This window comes from Syngnathus scovelli, chromosome 1, assembly GCF_024217435.2.
Source record: "Syngnathus scovelli strain Florida chromosome 1, RoL_Ssco_1.2, whole genome shotgun sequence".
Lineage (NCBI taxonomy): Eukaryota > Metazoa > Chordata > Actinopteri > Syngnathiformes > Syngnathidae > Syngnathus > Syngnathus scovelli.
In genome coordinates, this window is record NC_090847.1 from 26,820,260 (window position 1) to 26,844,622 (window position 24,363).

At 47.4% G+C, this 24,363-nt stretch overlaps 2 protein-coding genes and 1 long non-coding RNA gene across 5 annotated transcripts in view; 1 reads left to right on the forward strand and 2 right to left on the reverse strand.

Annotated features, from left to right (window-relative positions):
* Positions 1 to 24,363, reverse strand: part of LOC125987285 (pyruvate carboxylase, mitochondrial) — a 110,751-nt gene that overhangs the window by 29,102 nt on the left and 57,286 nt on the right. The window lies entirely within an intron of this gene.
* Positions 438 to 22,527, forward strand: LOC125987297 (leucine-rich repeat and fibronectin type-III domain-containing protein 4). Of its 2 annotated transcripts, none has more exons than XM_049751615.2 (8): positions 438 to 1,002; positions 1,733 to 2,462; positions 11,480 to 12,076; positions 12,142 to 12,304; positions 12,414 to 12,584; positions 13,161 to 13,322; positions 14,121 to 14,828; positions 19,863 to 22,527. In XM_049751615.2, the coding sequence occupies exons 3-8, from the start codon at positions 11,506 to 11,508 to the stop codon at positions 21,169 to 21,171; spliced, it is 3,084 nt and encodes a 1,027-aa protein (XP_049607572.1). In that variant the 5' UTR covers positions 438 to 1,002; positions 1,733 to 2,462; positions 11,480 to 11,505; the 3' UTR covers positions 21,172 to 22,527. The 2 variants fall into 2 exon arrangements, with proteins under 2 accessions (XP_049607572.1, XP_068507888.1); XM_068651787.1 differs by lacking the exon at positions 438 to 1,002 and adding an exon at positions 1,047 to 1,556.
* LOC125987343 (uncharacterized) lies at positions 3,801 to 14,125 on the reverse strand. The gene is made up of 2 exons (XR_007487994.2): positions 13,607 to 14,125; positions 3,801 to 13,533 (listed from the first exon to the last, which is right to left on the reverse strand). It is a non-coding gene; the product is annotated as an uncharacterized lncRNA (long non-coding RNA).

The window sequence follows — 24,363 nt, forward strand, 5'->3', positions numbered from 1 at the left end:
ACAACAGAATTCTGAGTTTTGATTTTGACTTCTGAAGACTGTGAAACCAAAGATCTCAAAATTACATTAGAGTAAATTGTATTCTTTTTTTTCTTTATCGATTCAGCTTTGCTTTGAAATAAGAAAATCCAGTTTGCGGCCATATTCGATGTGAATATATGAAATAAAAACTGTTGATTACATAATACGCCCAAAAATTGCTGCTTTCGTTATATTGTCATATTATTAAAAACCTTGCATCGTGTCTGTGGGACTAACCTGCCCAAAAAAAAAAAAAAAAATTGCTCCACAAAATTAGAAAGTTGCTCCTTGCTGCTTCCGAGCTTTGTAAAACAGGATCAACACAGAATATTGACTTGATCATTATGTGTATTGTTCCTACGCAGCATTTTCCATTTCCATCCTGCTGCCTTCCCTCTCCCTCCCCTCATGTCTGCACCCCCCCCACCCCTCTCGACTTCATCACTCCGGCTCCACATCTCTATCTCTCTCGCGCTCGCTCCGTCACACATCGGCGCCAGCGTAGAAGGACCTGAGTCCCGTCTTCTTTTCCTTCTCAGGCGCCAGAAAAACATAAGAGTCAAAACAAGTGTACCGGGAGGCAAATGAACGCAGAGAGCGAGAGCGGCAGGACGAGGACATTCGGAAGAGGACAAGCGGCATTTTTCCGCGCTCGCCGTCTCCTCCTCCTTCATTCACTACCTGTACTCTGGGATTAACACGACTTAAATTTCAATCAGCCTGCAGCCCGAGCAAAGAGCGGCAGAGGCGGCAGACAGAGCGCCGCAGCTGTCCAGAGCAAGCCAGTCGAGGGGGGGGAGAGAGAGAGAGGGAGAGAGAGAGAGAGTGACGGTGAAGAGGAGGGGAGAGACGAAGGGGGTTAGAGGAAGGGAGAGAGTGATGGGTGTTGTTCCGCCGCCGAGTTGAGGGAGCGCCAGCGTGTCGCCGAGATGGGGCTGTGACGGCTTCGCTGCTGGCAGGTGGAATGGTTAGGAAAGCAAGGTGAGTAATTTCACCTTTTCATCTGCTTCGGACAGGGGGGGGGAGGGGGAGGAGGGGGGTGCATGAAAGCAGCATAGAGAGGATGAAGGGAAGCAAAATAGCTCCATTGTGCTTTTGAAGTGGCAAATAAACACCTTGGGGAGGGGGGATGACGGAAAGAAGAAGAAGAAAAAAAAAGACAGATTGTTCTATGCAGGGCAAGAACGCCGCATATGGAATGCGGGACGCACATCGTAGGCAAGAAAAGGCGGCCAGTGAGCGAGCGAGTGAGCGAGCGTGCGGCTCGAGCGCAAAAAATGATCCCAAAATCGACTTCTCCGAGGTGTCAGAGATGATTGACGGGCTGGAGCGGAGCGGGCGGACTTTTGAACTGTCTGACATTCACATTGCAGATCAATAGGCCGGTTGTTTCATCAGCCCGCCCGTGCGTGTGTGTGTGTGTGTGTGCGCGTGCATGAATGCGCTACTTTGTGCGCTCGCGTTTCGACACCAGGGCAGCCTGCAGAGAGACGTTCAGGGGGTCCCGGGACTATTGATCGCCTCTTGACAGACAGGTAAGGGAGACAGGCTGCCAAGAGGTGAGGGGAGGATTTACCGCCGCCATCAGGGAGGGGTTGATGATGGACGGGCACCTGCTCCCAAGAAAGCGGGGAGGGAAGGGGGGGGGGGGGGGGGTGTCAGGGGGGTGTCACAACAACAGGACACACTTCTTATTTGTCTTCTCTCATAGGCCCCTCCCTGTCACGCCCTCTGGCCAAGGTCACCGAGTCGCCGGCTGCCAAATGCGGCCAGGGGGAGGCCGAGCGGCGGCGCTCCCCGGAAGTCCTTCCAGGAACTAAGCGAGGAAGAGGAAGTCGACACGTGATGGGATGGAGCCCAAGAGGAGGCGATGAATAAATAAGCAAGGCGACGACGGCCGGGATGCGCGACGATGCGCAGGCCGGGAAGAGAGAAACGCCTCGCTGCCGTTTGGATTCCAATCCTGGCAGAACTCGAGCCGAGCAAATCGACATCCAAGGCAGCCACGTATCAAAAAGGCCTTTAAGAGGATTTAAAGTAAAGTGGATTCTTGGTTGCCCCCCCCCTCGCTCTTTCTTCCTTCTTCAAACTGAGGTCCCCATCTCGGAATAACGGGCCAGGATTGGGCGAGTAATTCGGAATTTTCCAGGTTCTCTCTCTCTTTCCCTCCCGCGGTCGAAGCTTAAGAGGATATTGTGGAATTTCTCCAACCCGGATTGGCTTTTCACGTATCTTTCCATGCGTTTGGCGAGAAGGGCACCGAGAACGGGTTTCAGACTTAAACACACAAAGCTTACTGGACCGCCCCCCCCCCCCTGAGCAGCACAAAGCACCCAAGGCAGATGTGATGAACACACAAAACAACAACACACACTCAAACAATGCCAATAACCTGGTCAACATGAGGAGCTGATTCCAATTGTTCAGCACAGACAGAAAAGGTAAGATAAAAGTGCTCCCTAAATCTTCTCACTCGCCCGCTCGCACACACATACGCCCCCCCCCCCCCCTCCCCATTTTCGCTAGCCAACAGCTAATCGGAGCCAGCATTGCATTTTGACGGCCCATTCATTCGTATCCTATCTGAAAAGCACAATGAGAAAAAAAAATCTCTACTCTCCACGATGCTAATTTGCGCTTCGCTTTGCTCCTGCTTGTTTTGTGAATACATCCCGTTGGTTGTTTGCTATGCTGCTATTCAGATTGACATTGTAATAAACTAACTTTTTGAAGCCGTGAGGGGGCGTGGATTAGTGGTAGAATGGTGATCTCCCAACCCTGAGGTCAGGGGTTCGATTCCCATCCATTGTCCTTTACCAAGACACCGAACCCTCGTCATCAGTGGGTCAACATGTGAATTCAGTGCTATCCAAGTCTCAAGGGGTCTAAGGATACCAACACAATATTTTCACGGTGCACATACACCCAAAAAAAAAAAAAAAACTAGGCTCACACATTAGATGTATATCGGTCCAGTCAAGGTAAAATCAATGTATTCACATTTAGCTCACTTGTGCTGAATCATAGAGCAATTGACTGCGAGTAGGAAAGGAACTCTGTGTTCTGACTCTAAAACACACACTGGGCTGTCTTATAAATAATAAACACATGTGTCTTGGTAACAACATGAGCACACGGGGCTCACACCTGCGGGTTATTTTTAGCTTTTCCTTTCAATTTCCATCCATTAACACAGCTAATTGAAGTTTCTCGTGCTTTTAGATCCCATGAGAACATCTCTCACCTCCAGTGTGCAAGCATGTGTGTGTGCGCCAGATGCTGTATCACTTTACTCACAAGCTTCGATGTAATCTCGCATGGCGTGTCGTTTGGGTGTCGCCGCGCGGGGATTTGGGGCTCCGGGCGGCAACCTCGGAGGGGTTTTACATAAGCACACACGCAAACGCTTGCATTTATTTGGCCTGCTGACACAGGAAACTGACTGAGTGGATGTATGGGAGGATAAGAGGGCCGCGAGACATGGAGAGAGCCAAAGATAAAGTGAGGAGAGGCGATAATGCGGAGAGAATGAAAAGGGAGAAGGTTGCCGCAACATGATGAGGACTAAGAGGTCAGCGAAAAGAGTAAAAAAAAAAAAAAAATGAAGGATTCATTGATAGGAGTGTAATAGCAGTGATTCATTTGCAGACATTTTGATGATTGACATCATAGGAAGATGAATGAGAGCAGTCAGACATGAAAGATGAGTTGTCATTATCTACTAGTGCTCCTGACTAAGGATGAACAATTTTGAAAAATGATCCAATTGTGATGATGATTTTTTTTTTTTTTTGCTTCCCCTCAATTTTTAATTGCAATTTAATAGACGGTGATTATTTTTTTTTTTTTTTTCAAGGTCCTCTCCCCGTGTATTTTTTTTTTTTACTCCAGAAAATCAACCTATTTTAAAATTTTAGATGTATTATAAGTCAATGTTTTGGTCTTCTCTGAAATAAAGACAAATGAAGCATGAATGAAAGAGTTCATCTACTTCAATTAGCCTTGCAATTAGCAATACACAGACTGATAATCACACATATATAGTTTGTCCTCTGCGAAGAACGACTAATATTAGTGCCGTACTGAGGAGAGGAGCTGATATTATATTGTATCCGTCTTTTCAATTTAATTTGAGTTGTATACCTGACTCAAAAAGCATGCAGCGCCTTGGCGCGAATGCACAGCGAACACTAATTGGCTTCGCTTTCATGCTGGTGATACATTTAGGGTAAGCGTCATATGGCTGGAGCGCCACGAGCATTTGTCATTCCTTCAATTATCCCGTCAGCGTTGGCGAGGGCGTCTGCCATTCCGAGATGCCGGCAGATGGGGACGCTTGCTGTCAAAATGAGCAGACCGGCGAGCGACTGGAGGAGGAGACCAGCACGAGGGGTGGAAATGGCAGCCGGGCATGTGAACGGAGGACTTATTCAGAGCGGGGAAATGCTTGGCGCAATAGTTTATTCAAAAGCAGAGCTAAGCTAACACGACGGGCTGGTTTGTTTTACTGCGGCGAGGTCGCGAGGATGAGTAATTAAAATGTTAACAGTCTGTTGAGGCACAACAGGAGCCTGATGAGCAGAAGAAAGTGTAACCACGGCAACCGTGGGTGACAGACGGAGGGATGCTTTGGAAGAGAGAGAGACTAAAGAAAGCGAGCGACTGAGGCTCTAGTGGGTGGTGAGTGACATGGGTGCCAAATAAAAGATTCCTAAACGAGGAGCTGAATTATTGTGCCATTATATGACTGAATACAGCACAATAAAAAATTTAACAGCCATCAATTGCTTGATTATAATATCAATGAAATAAAGAATAGATTTTTTTTTTCTTTTTAGAGCGAGAGCCGCAGTGACCTATGTACAAATACATTATAAAAAAGATTTGGTGGTGCCTTGAGGTACTTGATTGCCAAATAGTAAAACATTCAAAATCCAAATCATCATTTCCCATTGAAATGCCTTGCCTCTATTTTAATGGGTAAATGTAGCACATTCAGACATTATACGGAATCAAAACAGAATGACAAAAATGTATATTTTGTCATACTGCATTGTTTTTGGCTGCTCCTCCTCTCAGCTCAGTACGGCCAAAAATAAAAGTTGTTCCTCAGAACACGACTGTGGGTATTGTAATATTGTCTGTCTAGACGTGTTACGGTATCTTTTGTGTTTAAAAGGTTTTAACACCGTAACATAAGATGCTATTTAGCATTAGCATTAAGAAAGTGGACTAAAAAGCTGAGCTAAAAAGTTCTTTTAAATACACAAAGTTTTTTTTGGAACAATTCAATTTGACAAACCTGTTGCTTAAAATAAAGCGAGTCGAGTCGAAATCCGATCTTATGTAAGCCTTCTTGTCATGGGAAAAGGGTTTTAACATTGTAACATAAGATGCTATTTAGCATTAGCATTAAGACAGTGGACTAAAAAGCTAAAAAATAAACACACAGGATTGTTTGACTTTTTTTTTTTTTAAGAATTCAATTTGACAAAGTTGTTGCTTAATATAAAGTGAGTGGAGTCGAAATCCGATTTTATGTAATCCTTCTTGTCATGGGAAGAGCAGAGAAGTGCGGTTTAGTGTGTTTGTAGCATCTGTCAATACATCCGTCACCGCCATAAACGCGCCCTGGTTGACATGTCATTGATCGACCGCGCTGGAAGCTGAGTGATGATTGGCTAATCATTGGATTTCCTAAGATTTCCACCCTGGAAGCTAGCAGAATCATTCCACATACACACTCAGATTTACTTTTGTCAAACTGGAAACAAGTTGTGCTGTCAGTAAATCAGGGTCCATATCATTGGCCCTGCGGGGGTTCCGATTGAGCGTGAGCGGCTCGCAACTAGCACTAGATTAGCTTCATTTCTGGCTTTTAGCTACGTACAAACGTGCGGCACACAAAATGGCTTTTCCGGAGAAAAAAAGGAAAGTGAGGATCTAAAAAAAAAAAATTGACTGCTAATGCGGCAGTGTAGTAACAATTGGGTTGCATTCGGGAGGAGGATGATGATAAGAAATAATAATGATAAAAAAATAAATAAAGTGCAAGCACATAATGTGCAGCCACAGTGGCAGGTCAGTTCCTACATGCAAATGAAAATTTACGAGTGTCGGCACAAGCGCGTTCACTTTTTGGTGTGTCTGCAACTTTGAAAGCGGGCATGTGGAACAGCGCGTGGAGGACTCGGACGTATTGGAATAATTATTTTCCGAGACTGGAGTGCACGGGGCGGAAAAATGAATGAAATACAGCTTGATGGGTTTGTTCGTTTCAGGAACTCTTTCATGTACGGTTATTGATCATGCAAATTGCGTGATAAGGAATGTAAAGGTAAAATAAAAAAAGAAACGATCCAGTCGGATGAAGTCAAACAATATGGAGTCGGCTTTTTGCACCGGTGACAAGCTCACAATGGGTGAAAAACGACGTGCCGCCAAGCTAACGTTTTTTTTTTTTGTACTCGAGTGTTTCTCCGAAACTGGAGTGCCAGGGCTCGACTGTGCCCATCGCTTTCCCGCTTAGCTGCCTTTGAGTCTTACAGATGTTTACACCAGGGCTTTGCTGACAGATAACATTGACATGATACTTTGCAGTCAGCCCCGTGACATTACAAAATAGGGGGGGGGGGGGGGGGGGGGGGCTGTTCGCTAACCTGTGCCAAAACACGCACACACACAGTGAGCCTCATACTAATCGAGGCTGCATCGAGGGCATGCGAGAAATGGGAGCTTTTCATTCCAGATCATGTAAAGTTCTGTGTGAGCCAACAGAGTTGCCAAAGAAAATCACTGTCACCTCTGTTGTTTGCCACTTCAGTTTATCGTCAGCGCACAAAAGTGGAATCCCCCCGCCGGCCGCGCACACTTTCCAAGACGAACCGGCTGCAAACACGCCAAACATTTCAAAATCCCAGAAACTTTCTGCTCGGGAATTAACGAGGGAGACCTTGTCGTTAGGGTGGGAACAGATCCATGCTGGTGTGTCTGGTTTAGAGCGCCTCGTTGTCTGCCACGAGTGCACGCGTCATGGTGAGCGGGCAGGGTGAGTCCGAGCTGACAGTCAGCATGTGGACCGGGGGCTGTCACGGCTGCTTCAGAGCGCCTCGTTGTTGGCCACGAGTGTACGGAGAGAAGACGAACGAGCAAGCGGGGTGGGGGAATAAGTCCGCCGTGACGACCAAGCTGTGGCTAATTTGGACAGCTAATTTGAACAGTACTTCATTTTTTTTTGGACTTGACTTTTCCCTGCGTTAAAGAAGCCAAATTTAAGCTTATGATCTGCTTGCCCACAAATTGTGGCACACTGCCTATTCTCCAAACATCAAAAAAGCCTCACTCAGAGCAACATTCCCACCCACCGAGCAGAGACGACAGAACGCAGACATAATATTAGTTTCCGCACTTATCTCGGCAATAAAAAAAAAAAAAAAAGACGACCTGCGCTTAAAAAGGCCGCACTTGAAAGCACTTATATATGATAGTAGACACCAGAAAGCAGTGCCTGGCATCCAAGAGCAGTAGAACACAGAAAACGAAACTGTCTTTATTCCACAAAGGGCTACAACGGCGGCCATTTTCAAAGAGTTTGAAGAAAAGGACAATGACAATCATGCGGCGCTTAATTTCTTTTCGCCAGACAAACAAACAAGGATGATGTGTCGTCGTCGCCTTTGGAGGAACGAGTCGGTATTTTTGAGGAAGTGCACTCGTTATCTCGAGGCCACGCTGCGAGCAGACAAGTGGCGCGGATGAAAGGTGCGCCCCGCCACTGTAATCAGACTTTCACCTGCGGCGATGCCTCCTCCACCGCGTCTCGGGGCTCCTCCCACAAACTCATTTCCGGCACAGCTCCGCACGGCCCTAATCAAATCGTCCGTGCGCTTCCTCCTCCTCTGGCCGCGACAGTGACGGATGGCGCCCTTCACCTGTTTATCGTCTTTACATATTTCTCTGCCCATCCGCTTGATGATACGCATCCGTACCGGCCCGGCCGCTCGAGGCTTCACTTTCGGGCCCCTGGTTTGCGATCGTTTTTTTTTCCCAACCGCCGCGCTATCGACGCATTTTTTCGAGTTTGACAGACGAGTGACAAAGAAGCGATAGTATCAAAAGGATGAGTAGGCTTGCATGCGCACGACTGCCACAACAAGAAGCGACGTGGGCGTTGTGTTCTTCCTCGCCCGGAGAAAGAGCGAAAGAGCGAGACAGAAAGAAGGCGAGGCGAGAGAGCGAACGTATCTGTCGGCTTCACTATAATTACGACTGTGTGGGAGACTGCATGCAAACGCACAATTAATATCGAGACCATTGTGCGACTAAAAGAATTCCTCTTTGACTCCACTTTATCGTTGCCTTTTTTTTGGGGGGGGGGGCACGTGAACATATTGCTTCTTCATCTCGGGTCTTTTCTATTTCTGTGGAGGACGATAAGTGGCTCGTGGGAGCTAATAGCTAGCCTCCACGTTTATCAATACTGTAGCACTAGCCAATTTGAGTCCATTAGGGACTGGTGGCATTTCGGGAAGGCCACGCTAGCTGCTCCGAAGATGACTTGATGAGAGAGTAGGCATGCAAATATAAACACACACACACACACACACATACATACATCATGTGTTTTAAGGTTCTAAATTGTAGTTGGCATTTAATGAGGGCCTTGACATTTATAGTCCTCAGTGGGGGATTACAGACTGAGGCTGAAAGGAAATGAAGTCCTAAAGTGCGATAGGTCGGCTATATGGAAACAACAGCCACTTTCCACTTTGAGCCCCAAGCCTCTTTTAATTGCACGGGTCCGGATGAAAATATGCACTGACGAGCTTTAATTTGAAAAAAAAAAAGCTAATGACTTCATTCGAGCCCAATTTGAACTCTTAAATTGCCGGGGCATGAGTGCTGACTGGAAAAGGAACTCTAGGGGAAGTTGGGAGTTCAGTCAGGGCAAGTTCAGCCCGACGGCGGTGAGTCATGAGCCAACACGGAGTTTCAGAAGATTTCTTTTTGTACCGTTGCGATGACTTGGCGAGTTCATGCGGGGTAGCGTAAGCGAGACATTGCCCAAAATAGTGCGGGACTGAAACGCAGGGAAATAAATAAGAGAGAACACTGCGAACTGCAGCGGTCACTAATATGGTGCTCATAGACGTGGCCAAATATATTCTGACTCAAGAATCAATTTTTCAGTTGATGTTCAATAGGATTCAGATCAGATACGGACCTTCGGCCACAGACCCTCAAAGGCCGTTATCTCGCTTTTTTCAGTTCTGACTCTAATGATCATTACAAGAATCCCGCCGAGCTTGCTGATGAGCCGATCGTTTGAATCGGATGTGTTGGAGGAGGGAGTCATACACGAACCGAACGGCCTTAGACGCAGCATGACTGAGGCAGCTTTTGATCGCAAGCGACAAACTCTCAACAATCAGAAGAAAATTGTCCCAGAGGAATCGTGGCTTGTCAATATGCATTTCAGCAATTTCCACTCTCATCGGTTTTGAGCAATCTCAGTGATGATCCGAGCCACTGCAGGCCCATTTGTGTTCTTGGGCAGCTTTGCTACATCTGCAAAGTGCAATAAAATCACCATCAAGAATATCACGGCATCATACTCAGTTTGCATGATGCATTTTGGTTATGTTTTTTATTTCTGTCATGTTATCAAAGAAATAACCACTGGCTCCTGAATTTCTCCCCCTAATCCATCCATCCATCCATCCATCCATCCATCCATCCATCCATCCATCCATCCATCCATCCATCCATCCATCCATCCATCCATCCATCCATCCATCCATCCCTCCCTCTCTCTCTCTCCCCTCTCCCTCCATCCATCCATCAATCTTGATTAGGGACTGCTCCAGATTAGCCTTAGGGTTCGCTAATAGCTAGCTAGTAGCTATTGTATCAAATAGATGGGTTCTTAGGACGTGATCGTTGTGCAATAAATAGCTGCATTAAGTCAGGTCTGGCCGAGCCAGGTACCAAATGCACAACTCGCCCGCCACTGGTCAACACACCCGTCAGGAAAATCAATCAGTGGATTGACGAGCTCGGCTTGCAAGGAGGACACAGAAGCAAACGACAGCGGTGTAAATGAACGGGACAAGCAGCCAAGCGTCTCTCAGGGGGTCGCATCGATCATTGCGTGCCTGCCAGCGTGTCCCGGATTCGCTGCCGGGGCCCGCACCGCCACAGACGCCAAAATAGACGGGTCACACGGCGACCGTGGCGGTTGAATATCACAGAGGCGCAAAGGTACGCGAGCGAGGCGTATAAAAGATTAGGAAGAGACGAAAGGACGTGGCCGGGCAGAGCTGTGACTGATAACGCCGCCATCCTCGGGTTGCCTCAAGGGCAGACGAGACAGTGGGGAACAGATTGTGGGGAATAAGACAAGGAAATTGTAGAAAGTTACAGCACCGCTAGAGGCACAACGGCTCAGAGATGGAGCCAAGTGAGCAAGACGGAAAACACAAGGAGCAGCGAGAAATCGTGCTGGAGGATTGATGACAAAGCGTAATGGCAAACTGAAAGACACAAGGGGTCTATTTCAGTCCCTTAAAGTAGCCTCAAATTATTGGAAATAGTTTTGACAGAGCTCAAATTTGTGAATGACTTGATCGGGTGCTTGGAGTTTGTGTGTTCTGGTTTTGAGCTTTTATCTTTTTTTAGAGCAAAATGAATCCAGATTCCATTAAAATGGCCAACATAGCAAAGAAAAGTGCCAGGTTCAATCGAAATCATTTTCATGTTCAGCACCTCCATTCAGTTTTTAAATCAATGCCACTGAGGCGTCTTCATTTCTGACATTCGTATTTTGCACGTGCGAAAATGTTCTTTCACCGTTATTGTAAAACTTTTAATGCAAACTTGAGATTCTTAAATTGGACGGTGATGCTTTCATCGTGTTTTTCCAAGGTGCGATAAAACAAAACCTGTTGATCTTTCACGCTGAATGTGCGAAGGCCAATGCGGCGGCGGCGGCATCATCAAGTGGTTGCTTACGCACACGACAACACCGCCGATATGACGACCGCGGTCGAAAAGTCGAAAAGTGCTATCGAGCCACTTCTGCCTGTGTCCCCCTGCGGATCCACGTTGCTAAGGCAACCCATATGCATGACAATCAGCTTCTGTGACTCATCTTTACACCTTGTCACACCAGACGCTGTCATATCGAGTGCGGACCGAAACCACCGATACCGCCTTTTTTTCACACGGTACAATCGAGGCAGATCCGGCCGCTGACCCACTTTGGTTCCCTGACCCTCAGCCTTAAGAAACTGTCCGATGATAAAACGCATACCGAATCCTCTCTTACAGGTTTCTAGGTAACCGTCACCATGGTGACTGGCCGTGTTCAGCCTTGTCAGGTGTTTTTTCAAGGCAGGACTGGCTGAAAAGTAAAAAGGGCCTGTTTTTAGACAAATTCTGAATTTCTCTTTGTCTTTAGGTCTGTGGATAGCCAGGCTTTCTACCATGCCTGCCCCCCCAACCCGAAACCCCAGCAGAGAGAAGCACCCGCCTCACACAGGTCCCCGCCCTGATCGACAGGCGAAGCAGCCCACTTTACCTCCGTCCGTCTTCTCGCTTGCCGGCGCCCCTCATCTGGTCTCACCTCTGCCCTCCTTATCCCGGGAGATCCCTTGCGTCTGCTTGGGAGCCTCGAGGAGAACACTCCCAAGCGGCGTCCAGTTCCCGGCTTTCCACTTTCTGACCTTGGTCACATGTTGCCTGCTGCCCTCTCTGATCGGAGCGGGGGAGACGTGGGGCGTGGTGTCGGCCTGTCCGTTCCACTGCGTGTGTCGGAACCTTTCCGAATCGCTCAGCACGCTGTGCGCCGACAAGGGGCTCCTCTTCGTGCCGCCGCACGTCGACCGGCGGACCGTGGAGCTGCGGCTGGCTGACAATTTCATCACGGAAGTCGGAGGATCGGACTTTGTCAACATGAGCGGACTGGTTGATTTGACTCTGTCGAGAAATACCATCCACCTGATTCGACCGATGGCCTTTGCTGATCTGGAGAGTCTCCGTTCCTTGCATCTGGACGGTGAATAGCATCAGAAGCTCGAATCGACAAGAACCGGCGTCTCATTTTCTTCTTCTTCCTTCCAGGTAATCGTTTAACAATCGTGGGCCCCAGGGACCTGGCCGGGTTGGTCAATCTGCAACATCTGATCGTCAACAACAATCAGTTGGTCAAAGTGTCCGCGCAGGCCTTTGACGACTTCTTACTCACGCTAGAGGATCTCGACATGTCCTACAACAACCTTCGAAAGTAGGTTCCGAAACGTGCTACCCTGCGTTACGAGTGAGCTTCAAATCCATCGTCCCCCGCTGTGAAGAAGAACCGACCGACTCTCATTGCCGCAATTTGATCTCACCAGGGTACCGTGGGAGTCCATCCAGAACATGGCCAGTCTGCACACTTTGAACCTGGACCACAACCTCATAGACCACATCGCGGCGGGAGTCTTTGGGGAGTTGTACAAGCTCGCCAGGCTTGATATGACCTCCAACCGGCTCAGGACTCTGCCACCTGACCCTCTCTTTGCAAGGTAGTGCACATAATTATTCCTTCATGGTGCTCAAAGGCGGAGCTTTGACAAAACAGCACGCAAGGAAATGTTAATTGTCAGATGATTCACTATTGTTGCACCACAGAGCAACACAGACGAGACGTGAGCCAGCTGTTCCAGTGAGGGATTAGTCAAATCTGCTGTCCTCATTCCCTTTCACATACATGACTGAGACATCCGCTTGATCCAGATTGCAGAGGCCTAAGTGGCTTCGGGGTGACTAATAGAGGCCCTTACAAGTCAGCCCAGAGATCACATTTACAGACAGGCGACTACCAGCTTGATAATATCGACTGCAAGTAAAACAACGACTGAGCTCCAACTGTCAAGCAAATAGCAGCTGTGACGGAGTCAATGAACTCAGTGTGACTGAGATTTTTTAAAGCAGAAGGACTGCATTCTTTCTGGAGGAAGAGTTGGCGCTCAGAAAGTGTATCGCAAAGACTGATGTGTAAAAAAATCACAAATGACCCTTATTTTTTGACGCTCCTCTGCCTTTGTGTGGATAATATTTTTGGCTATTGACTAAAATGAACTATTCGATACCATTCCCAGGTCCCAGACAGGCGCAATAAGCCCCACCCCTTACAACGCTGTCATTAGTCTGAATTTCGGGGGGAATCCGCTGCACTGCAACTGCGAACTGTTGTGGCTTCGACGGCTTATCCGCCGTGACGACATGGAGACCTGCGCCACGCCGATCCACTTGGCTGCAAGGTACATTCATTCACTTATAAACTTTAGCATTAGCATCTTTCCCCAAGCCGCATGCACGCAAAGCCGTTTTTAGTTTCATTCACATATAAACATTAGCATTAGCATCTTACCCTAAGCCACATGCACGCAAACCTGTTTTTTATAAGTTTCGTTCACTGATAAACTTTAGCATTAGCATTAGCATCTTCCCCCAAGCCATATGCACGCAAACCTGTTTTTTATAAGTTTCGTTCACTGATAAACTTTAGCATTAGCATCTTCCCCCAAGCCATATGCACGCAAACCTGTTTTTTATAAGTTTTATTCACTGATAAACTTTAGCATTAGCATTAGCATCTTCCCCCAAGTCATATGCACGCAAACCTTTTTTTTTTTTTTTTTAGTTTGGATCCAGCTTCTTTGAGCATCTCGGCAATCGCACAGCAATCGCTATTCTTACGGTTCCTTAATTGGACAATTAGAACTGAAAGCACAAACTTGTATGCCTTCAGAACGGAACTGATTTGAGGGATAATGTGCCGCTAATGGCGATACACTGACTGCGCCATAATTCATGGATCTGTAACACCGTAAAAGTCATTACAGTGCTACTTGGCATCGTCCCTGCATTTATCTTCCATCCTATTCCAGCCTAAGCGTGTCATTAAAATGACGCCGTGCCAACAAAGTATTGAGGAGGAAAATGAGCATCTGCTGCCAGGATCTTCTGTAGTAACTGATAACTACGACTGTGACAAATCACAGGTCAGACTAATACATATGATCGATACGGCTCACATTTTTTCGCTCCTCTCTCAGGTACTTCTGGTCGATTCCCGAGGAGGAGTTCACGTGTGAGCCCCCCCTCATCACCCGCCACACTCACAAGCTGTGGGTGCTGGAAGGTCAGCGGGCCACCCTGAAATGCCGCTCCATCGGCGACCCAGAGCCGGTGGTGCACTGGGTGTCGCCGGACGACCGCATCATTGCAAACTCATCGCGGACCAGCTCGTTCAACAACGGCACTTTGGATATCTTGGTGACGGTGGCCCGGGACGACGGGGCGTACACGTGCATCGCAATAAACGCGGCGGGCGAAGCCACCGCCACTGTAGACCTGAAAATAATCCCCCTCCCTCACCGGGGCGGAGCAGGTGGAAAAAGCGGGAATAACAACGGGAACAATAAAAACAGGAACGTAACCAATGGGATTTTACGGACTGATCCAGGATCCTCGGATATCAGCACGGGGAAAAATAACGGCGCGGGGCGCGGGGGCGACGTAGAGGACGGAAAAAAAGACGAAGAAGGCGACTTCGGCGGGGAGCCCGAAGGGGAGAGAATCGACGACGGGATCGCCGAGGATGACGACGGGGACGAAGGAGACAGGAGGACGGTTGGAGTACAGGGAATAACGTCCACCTCGGCTCAGGTCCGGTGGGATTTGGGACGTTTGTCCGGAGCGTACGCTGTGTGGATGTACCAGATACAATACAACTGCACGGCCGACGAGACCCTCATCTACAGGTCAGTCCAACTTTTGAAAGCCGGCCGGTTGCTACGACTACCTATCAAGATGTGCATTATGAGGTGCGCTAATGAACGACTGGACTAAGTGAGGAAAGCGTCCCTCAGGTATTAAGGAGAGAATATTAGTGGCTTGAATGGGGCAAGTAGAAATATGGCTTTCGGGATCTCATGCATAAAAAATGAATGAGGATGATGTTCGTTTTTTTTTGAATAGATGGATGCTGGTGGATTTTAGGACCGGGATGAGATTTTGCTATTTGAAGATCTGAGATTGACTGGAAACAAATCCCCATGGGAAAGATTAGAATGAAAAAGGGAGGACTGTTGAAAGGGAAGAAAGCGGGTGAGGCCGAGGCAAAAAAGGGAGATGGGTGGGCTGAATGCTCCTTTAGGAAAACGCAGCAGGAGAAGAAGTAAATCCATCAGTGGAATAGAGTTAGATGCAAAAATACATCTGGGATGAATGCAGGGGCTCGGCGCCAGATGTAATGAAAGACAGAGGGGGAGGAGACAAAAATGCGGGGTAACGCCGAGGTGAGGAGAGGGATGAAAAGGAGGAATAAAATCAAGTGAGGAGAAAAGAAATGGCAAACGAAAACAAACACAGAGCGTCTTCCTCCGCATCAGCAAAGGCGCAGCAATTAAGCAGGGAGAACTAATTAAATAAATGATTGAATTGAATGAGATCTGAGCTCCCTCGCTGATCAGCTCTGCTAATTTCGCCATGACAAATACGCTAATAATAGAAGAAAGTGGCTGGCTGCATAACAGGATTTGCCGTTTTCTGCTGAAATGCAAACTCATGGCAAAAAATAAAAAAAAATATGGATCGCAAGTCGGGCTGCTTGACAAATGGACTGCCGCAGTGGCTGGATTAGTCGTTAGTGACACGCCTGTTTTTCATTTTTTGGTTTTCTTAAATCCGAGTTGCATTTAGTTCTTCGAGACAAAGAAAGTTGATACGCCGTAATTGAGAGTGGAGCAGGAGTTGAGGTGTGCGCTTTGCGATAAGGAAACACGCAAGTGAGAGAGCCGCACAAAAAGGCGGCATAATGATGCTGCTCTGTAGCTCGCTTGTTAAAATTGAGAGAGAGAGGGAAAAAAAACAAAACAAAGACTGATGGAGACGACAAGATGTCGGAAAGCTTTGAGAGCGCGCGCAGGCAAATCAGGTTTGTGAGCAGAAAGAATGAGGATGGAAGAAGGTGCGGCAAAATGGCGGCACGGATCGCCAGTATAGATTTCTATCGTGCCATATCGCACCAGCGAGCGCAGAGATAAATCCAAGCGCACGGTCCCATTACTTTTTTCAAATTGTTTTTGCCGTGATTGCCGTGGCTGAATTTATATATTTAAAAAAAAAAAAAAAAAAAAAAAAGAAATCTAAATCAATAAATTTAAATAAATAAATGAATAAAGCAAAACGTTACTTTCTTAGATTGTTGTTTTTGTCACGATTAAATTGGTGGCTGAATTGATATTTTTAAAAAAAATAATGAAATCTAAATCAATAAATTTAAATAAATAAATAAATGAATAAATAAATCAAGCAAAACGTTACTTTCTTAGATTGTTGTTTTTGTCACGATTAAATTGGCGGCTGAATTTATATAAAAAAATTAATTAATTTAAAAAAAATAAAAAGCAAAACATTACTTTTTTTTAGATTGTTGTTTTTGTCATGATTAAATTGGCAGCTGAATTTGTATATAAATTAAATAAATAAATAAATAAATAAATAAAACAAAGCCGGGAGAATCGAATGCACTCCAGATTCATTTGGGGCGGCAAAATAATGAGATGGCGTCGGTGTCTAGAATGAGGACTTGGTGCTTCTGTCAGATTGAATCATTTCTTCAAAAGGTCAGCAGTACTAGAGACACAACTTGTCTCATTTGGACGGCGTGGTGTGACAGGGCCAGGTGGGACAGCGACCGCGTGGCATCTGCTCGGAACCGCTCGAGCTGTCAGGGCCTGACGTGATCATCTGAGAACGTATCCTGGAGCTCGGCCTCCGCGGTACACGACAACGCTGTAGGGGGGGGGGGGGCCGGGGGGGGGGAGACTTCACACTGGGTTCCTTTGGAGCGCATCCCACCTGAAGGACGCGCAACGGGGGAGATAATGCCCCTCCATGTTAATGAGGCAGCACCACTTAAATACACTCACACGGTGCCATCTGCTACTTTGGCCAAAAAAAACCACGCCGTGCTTCTGGGCCTCTGTAAGATGGCTGGACTTGACATTAAATTTACTGCAAATGAACCCTTCGAACGTATGAAATTGGATGACATGATCGCCTTTTTTTTTTAAGGCCTTCCAGTCTATTAAAGTTGCAGCCACAACAGGAGCGGCCTTCACGCTGAGCAATCCAACTTTGAAAGCGTCACACCGCAGAGTGGAGGAAATAACGAGAATGAAAGTGGATGGCGCTTACATACAGTGGAGAGGAAACACGCTGCGAAGCCGACAGACACCCACGGAACCAGGAGCCAATTGGAAAAGCAGAATATGGCTGCCGCTCATTATGTACCTTACACGCCGCGCGGCGAGAACACAAAAGTGGTGTCAGGAAGCCCGACGCGGGCATGAAAGGACACGCAGGAGAAGAATAAAGTGTTGGTTATGCAATTAATATTGAACCGGCAAGTGCAAGACGTTCCAGCTGGGGGTGAATGGCATTTTTTTTTTTGTGATCGGAATTAGAAAAGAGGCCTCGAAAGAGAAAATAAAAGGTGATCCTCCTGGCAGAGAAAGTGATGAAGGAGAACAGAAGAGCTCAGACACAATTGCGGCAGACAGCCGACAAGCAGACCGCAGAAATCCACAGCAAACACGGAGGAAAGGGTAAACAAACATGATATGTAAAAGGAGGGAAATGAGAGCGGCGCCAGAGAGAAGATAATCGTTCTGTTGTCCCTCCTCCTCATCCTCCTCCTCCTCCAGCTTACTTGGGAAGCAAACAAGTAGGATGATGGAAAATAATACGCCATCTTTCCTGACTATCACAAGCGCTAATAATAACTTCTTTCTACGACACCGCCCCTCCCCAACCTCAAAGTTTCCTCCCGTTGACTCGACTTTCTCCCAGCATCTGTGATGGCGAGTGTCAGCGTGCCTTAGCTGAGATTAAGCGGAATTAGAAGTAGTGAGACAAGCGTGTGTACACTCGCACATGTGGTGTCTATAAATAACGTCGCTGCCATTTCGATTCATCGCCGCCGCACCTTACGGACAATTTGCTATCCCGGCTTGTTCAAATTGTGATGACCATTCATCGCAATTGGGATTGTATGCACATTTCAGTGAATTGTGTCTGTGAAGGAAAAAGAAAAAAAAAAAAAAAAGCACTATAAGTGATTCACAGGCTCATAAAAAAAGAGGAAGGATAAAAGAATGATGGGGGGGGGGGCAGAAAAGAAATGATCAGTGAGGAGGGAGAAGACGTGACCTTGGTCGTTAAATAACGCTACAAGCGGTTCTAGCGCGGGCTAATGGAGATGTAGCGCCGTGTCTGGGAAAGAAGAAAAGGCGGAGGCAGAAGGTGCAGGGTCAGCGAGCGTCCGGCGAGGAATGCCAAAAGGATTTGTGGCTCACGCTCGGAGGTGAGGGGCGGGGCAGAGGGACAAAGATGGAGGCGGGAATGTGAAAAACCGAAAGAACCAGAGAGCAAGTTCAATAAGTGATTGCAATCAAAAATATAATAAGTGGCCCGGGTAAGAAAAGAACTTGGGGAGTGACTCGGGGTGTGTTTCCGCGTGTCCCACTTTAGCATGCATAGCATTCCCGGACGCTTATTTTCATCCACACTGCGCAGCATGGCGGCGCCGTGCGGAATACAAATCAAACGGCACTCATAAAGACTTTCAAATGCACCGCAGAGTCCTCCACGTATTTCATTTTTTTTTTCCCCACAACCACTCGGTGGCCTGGTCCTCGCCCGGCGTTGGCTTTCCGACCGTATTGATCACGAGGTCAGCTGACGCCGCCGCGTGTGGCGATTCTTTTCACTGCACTATTGAGCTAAGTAATGAGCCTTTGCCATGGCAACATGCACGGCGCTCCCCCCGGGTAGCAGGAGTTCATAAGTGGATTTCTGTCGGCATTAGATGTCAATCTATGGCGACTTAATGACATCTGGACACGGCCGTTTTAACAGGAAAGCCTCGTGCGGCCGTTCAGATTAGACCCACACTGGCATAGCGTGAATTCATTTCGCTTCACGGGAAAACTAGCGAAAGGTTTTCTGGGCTTATTAGAACTCATTTGGCGTGTGTAAGCAGAACCGAATAAGCAACGAGGCGCTCACGGCCACGGCGGATGAAAGAAAAAGAAAAACACAGCTAAAGGAGTCGCGTTTTGTTTTCGATAACAACGCAAACATGGTTGCCCACACAAGAGGGTGAGAGCGGAGGCCAAAGTCATTTTGGTCAGCGAGAGACACTTGAGCCGCGCTCTTCTCTCCCACACACGCAAACACAAAACAAGCTCACGATTCTACAAATACATACATGCTCCACAACGGACCGCCTCGTGGTTTGCTAGCTTGCTAGCTTTAGCTTAGCCGATGACAAATTTACAGCGGTTGTCTTTACGCGAGCGCTTGCTGATTCTACGACATCGCCGGTGACTCCCTTGTGACAAAACATTGACACATTGTCGAAGAATTCGAGTGGCTTCAGCATTACTGTAATCTTGCGAGCACCTAAAATGGCTTCTTAGCACAAAACGGCCTGACATTTGTTTCTTCGGGCAATTTGAGCGCACGCGCACACGCGGGGCGGGGTGGGCAGACAGAGTTCTCTTTTCATGCTCCCTTGGCGCACACTTCATCAATAGCCTCATTTTCCCGCCGTGCTGTATTCACTCGTGGGCTATTTGGCTCTCCTTGCCGCAGGTTCTCTCAATACTTCATATTTTTTCCCCATCGTAGTCGGCATGGCAGGCCTTCAATTTGCCGCAAGTATTTCACATTCAGCCAGTTGATGAAAGCGTAACCATCACCTTCTTTTTTTGTTTGGCCTTCTTCAGGATCCTGCCGTCCACCAGTGACCGCTTCCTGCTGAAGAACTTGGTCTCGGGAGTGGATTACAACTTGTGTGTGTTGGCCATTTTCGATGACTCCATCACAGCGCTGGCGGCGACAAAAGTGCTGGGCTGCACCACGTTCTCCACCAAAGACGTTTACCCCGCCTGTAGCTCTCTGCAAGCTCACTTCCTGGGAGGAACGCTGACTATCTTGGTCGGCGGCGTGGTGGTGGTGACCCTGCTGGTGTTCACCGTTGCGTTGATGGTCCGCCATCGCGTGTGCGATCACTCCGACCACGTCCTGTGTCACAACGGCAACGCCGAGGCAGCGGTCGGGCTTTGCGGTCAGGGGGGAGGCGTGGCGGCGGGGGATAAAGGAGGCGACGCCGGCGGGTGCTACCAGTCCAACGGCGCTGGCGACATGATGATGGTGGTCCTACCTAATGGTCTGCCGTCCAAGAGGACCGGGGAGGGCGAAAAGGACAAGGAAGCCGCAGATTGCGCGTCCTCTCTGCCGCCGAAGCTCCCCCCGAAGCCGAGGTTCAAGCCAAAGGTCAACCTGGAGCAGTTTCTTTCGGCCGGGGGCGTGGTCTCCACCATGGCGGGGGCGGGAGGGGAGATGGCCTTGGTTGTGCGGCAGAGGAAGTCGGACCAAGCCCCACCGTACAGCGCCGAGAGTAACAGAACTCTGCTGGACTATCCGCCCTCCATTTCGTCCACCCTGCCCCGGCAGTCACGCTTCAGGGAAGGGCCCAAACCCCGTCTGGAGCGAGAGCTGACCAACCGTGCCAGCTTTTCTCTGGCGGCGCCCCTGAGAGACTCCGATATGCTGGCCTGGAGGATTACGTCCCCCGGCAGGGACAAATGGAACTCCTCTCAGGCTTATCAGAGCCCCATTTCCCCTCTCAAGCCCGCCTGCGGGACGGTCAGCAAACGCCGCCACTCGCTGGACATGGGCTCCCCCGTCGCCCTGGCGACCGACGCGGCGGCCGCCGTGGCCAAACGCTACGGTGCCATCGGCTACGCTAAACGGCTGAGCGTGATCTGGACCAGGCGGAGCCAGTCGCTCCACGGGATGCTGGTGCAGTGCGCCTCCACCACCAGCACCGGCTCCTCCGCCACCAGCGACGAGGGCGAAGGCGGCGGCGGGCCGTTCGGGGCGCCGTGCGACTTTCAACGCGGATACATCCACGCTTACAACACCACCAACTCCAACTCTAACAGCGGGAGAGGAAGCGCTGGGAAAGAGAGAGTGAAACAGAAAGGCAAGGCCGGAAGAAGCGCCGAAGAGCTGGAGGAAAGCGTCGTGTAGAACGTTGGCGGAAGGCAAAGACCGCAAATGACAGAAGGAAGATTGTATCGTAACGAGATAAAGAGAGGACAGAAATTGAGTTCAAGAAGCAAACAATCCATACAGCCTTGAGAGTCAAATAGCTGCGAGGTGTTCATGGCATTGAAATCAACCACGCAAAAGTTCTCACATGACAAAACAATCCAAGAGGTGAAGCGAGAACAAGGCCCAGAGCTCAGCGTGGATCCGAGAAAAACCTCGACACTAATCGAACTCGTCGCATCCCACACAACAACGCAAAGGTTCGCGCTGGATCAAGTACCATCACAGAACTGGATCAACACCGCAGGGGAGGGGGGGGGGGGGGGGGGGAGTTACATGCGGCTGCACTTTGTCAAAGTGGTTTTGGGACTCAGCAAAACAACGAATGTGACTTCTACACGTCCTCTGTGGCTGAACTTTGGCCAGCCATGCCTTCGGATTATAGGAGCATAAATAGCGAGCTGTGCGCACCGGCCATGATCAATCGATGCGAGCGCGGCGGGGCACGGACGTTTATTAAACCACGCGGTCGATGTGGATTACAAAATGGCGGCGGCGGCGGCATTGGATGAAACTTTTTCGCCACGCTCTGCTGCTTCCGGCGTGCATGCAAAGAAGGATCACGGACAGGATGTGTGTCAATGTGCCTGTGTGTGTTTATGTGAGGAGTTTTAGAGTTCGGCACCTCTGTTCCTGTTTTTTTTTTTTTTTTTTTATGTTTGTTTGTTTTTTCTTGCAACACACAGAAGTCTGTAATTGAAAAAGCTTCGACACCACGATCAATCGAATCACTATTTCTGTGGCTTGGACTGAAACATGTTTAATGTGAGATAAATATGATGTTTTTTTTGTTTTGTTTTTCCTTGTTAGTTCATTTGTGCCACACAGAATCTCCATTGAAATGGTGAAAGTATTACAAGATGGACGGAATGAAAGACAATAGAAGCCACAAAACTTGTTTGGACAAAAAAAAAAAAAAAAAAAGTACATATATGGTATATAAATATACTGTATAAATATACACACACACACACACACACACATTGAAATAATTGTATTTGTTGCACTATGTGTTTCTCTTCTTTGGAATTTTCTGGGAATGGTGTTAGGCCCAAAAAAAAAAAAAAAACAGCAATAGCGAAAACGAGTCTGGTGACAAGATCAAAAGCGCAAAACACGAAGTACAGACAGCGATTCCTTTGAAAAGAAACTCTTGCATAAATGATCCATTTTAAACATTACCATTGTTCCCTTGCTTTTTTTTTTTTTTTCATTTTGCCAAAGTCAATATTGTTCTCTTGACATGATATGAATAAAAATTATGGAACACTGTCAGACGCTTAAAGCGAGCGAGTTGAAGTTCAGCCGGCGTCATTTCTCCCGCGCTGCTTTTTCGGCTAAAGGCAAAAGCACGGCCCCCGATTTGACTAATCCAAAATGCTGAGTAACAAGCAAGCTCACGCAGCCTCCTCCAAACGTCAAGACTCTGAGACACCAACAAGCCATCGTGGAGGACGTCCGCCCGTAGCCGGAGCAACCTTGCGAGTGTGACATTTACAGTCATCGCATGAGCAAGCGCCCGCTCGCCAAGCGTCAGCACGAGGACCAGTTCGGACCATTCCCCAAAAAGTAATCATGGGGTTAAGATGAAAGTGAAATTGATGGAGAGATAGCGTGTGGGATGTTAGCGAGTGGTTCTTTTTGCGCGGAAAAACGGGAACGAGCGAGCCCAGTGCATCCGGAAGCAAGCTATGTTGCTCGGAGATACTTTATTACGACAGCGTGCACTTAAGTTCAAAGTGGAAGAGACAAAGAAGAAAAATGGCGGCGAGGCAAAAGTGTTTGTCCTAGTCTTGGGGATGAAAGTGATTGAGCACCCTTAATGCACCATTTACTTTTCCACTTCATCTTCACGAGCCTGTTTTCCCCATCATCGTCAACATGACGGCCCTCCATTTGATTCGCTTTTCTGGGCAAGATGAGGAGAAAATATTTGTCACCCGTCATGGTCACTTTAATGACCGGCTCATTGTCTTTCCGACGCGTGACCTTTTCTGGCTGGCTACGTTTTCTCTCACCATCAGACAAACATTTATTTATTTATTTATTTATTTATTTATTTATTTATTTATTTATTTATTTATTTATGTGTTCCTTCAGTCATTCATTCATTCACTCATCCATCCGTTCATTGACTGTTTAATTAGTTTTATTATTAGAAAATTAGTATTTACTATTATTCATTCATTTATTTGGTACTTATTCATTCATTAATCAATTATTAATTGAACTAATTATTTATTAATTTTATTATTATATTATTAGTATTTATTTATTTATTCATTCATCAATTTATTCATTCATCCATCATATTTATTTATTTATTTATTTATTTATTTGTATTTATTTATTTGTATTTATTTATATTTTTCTATGTTTGAAGTTCACCCACTGGCTTCTATTCCCCCATCACTGCTTTTTCTGAACATTCGAAAAAGCTTATCGACTTTCTAGCATTGGACTCGTTTGAACTTCGGAAATGAAGACAAGTGTGCCGTCTGGTAACAGGCGACAATTGTCCTTGTGATGTTTCGGCCACCTAACACTTGAAATCCTGAAATCTCTTGTTCCAAAAAACAAAAAGCCACATAAATGAACAAAAAGGCGCTCCAGCGAAAGATGCTGCCACTTTGATGGAGGTAGAGACCTTCCTTATCTCTGGTTGCACAACAACCTTTGGACAATATTTACAGAGTGCTCACAGATTTAAAGCGGGAGACTCCCGGGGGACCATTGTGCCGCCGCGCGCCTTCGATTAAAGCGGCTCGATACGGATGATAAAACCGGGAAAGGAACGACGTCGCCGAGGTATAAACCTTTTTATCTGTATGCCCAAGGTCACCGTGATGCTGATCCAAGTTGACTAAACATCAACAGTGTCAAATATTCCAGCCCACCGCCACCAAAACCGTCCACCATTGTGCTACTGGATACTCATCATAGCCGTCACTCATTCACCGCCATGGATGTTTATATCCGTCATCTGGAATCCAACCGTTCACTCCCACTGACAAATATGGCCGTTTTTCAACAGCTAGTCAGTGAAGTTCAGATTTGTAAACCGTGGTAATAACAGACTCTGATGAATTGATTAAAAAAAATAAAATAAAA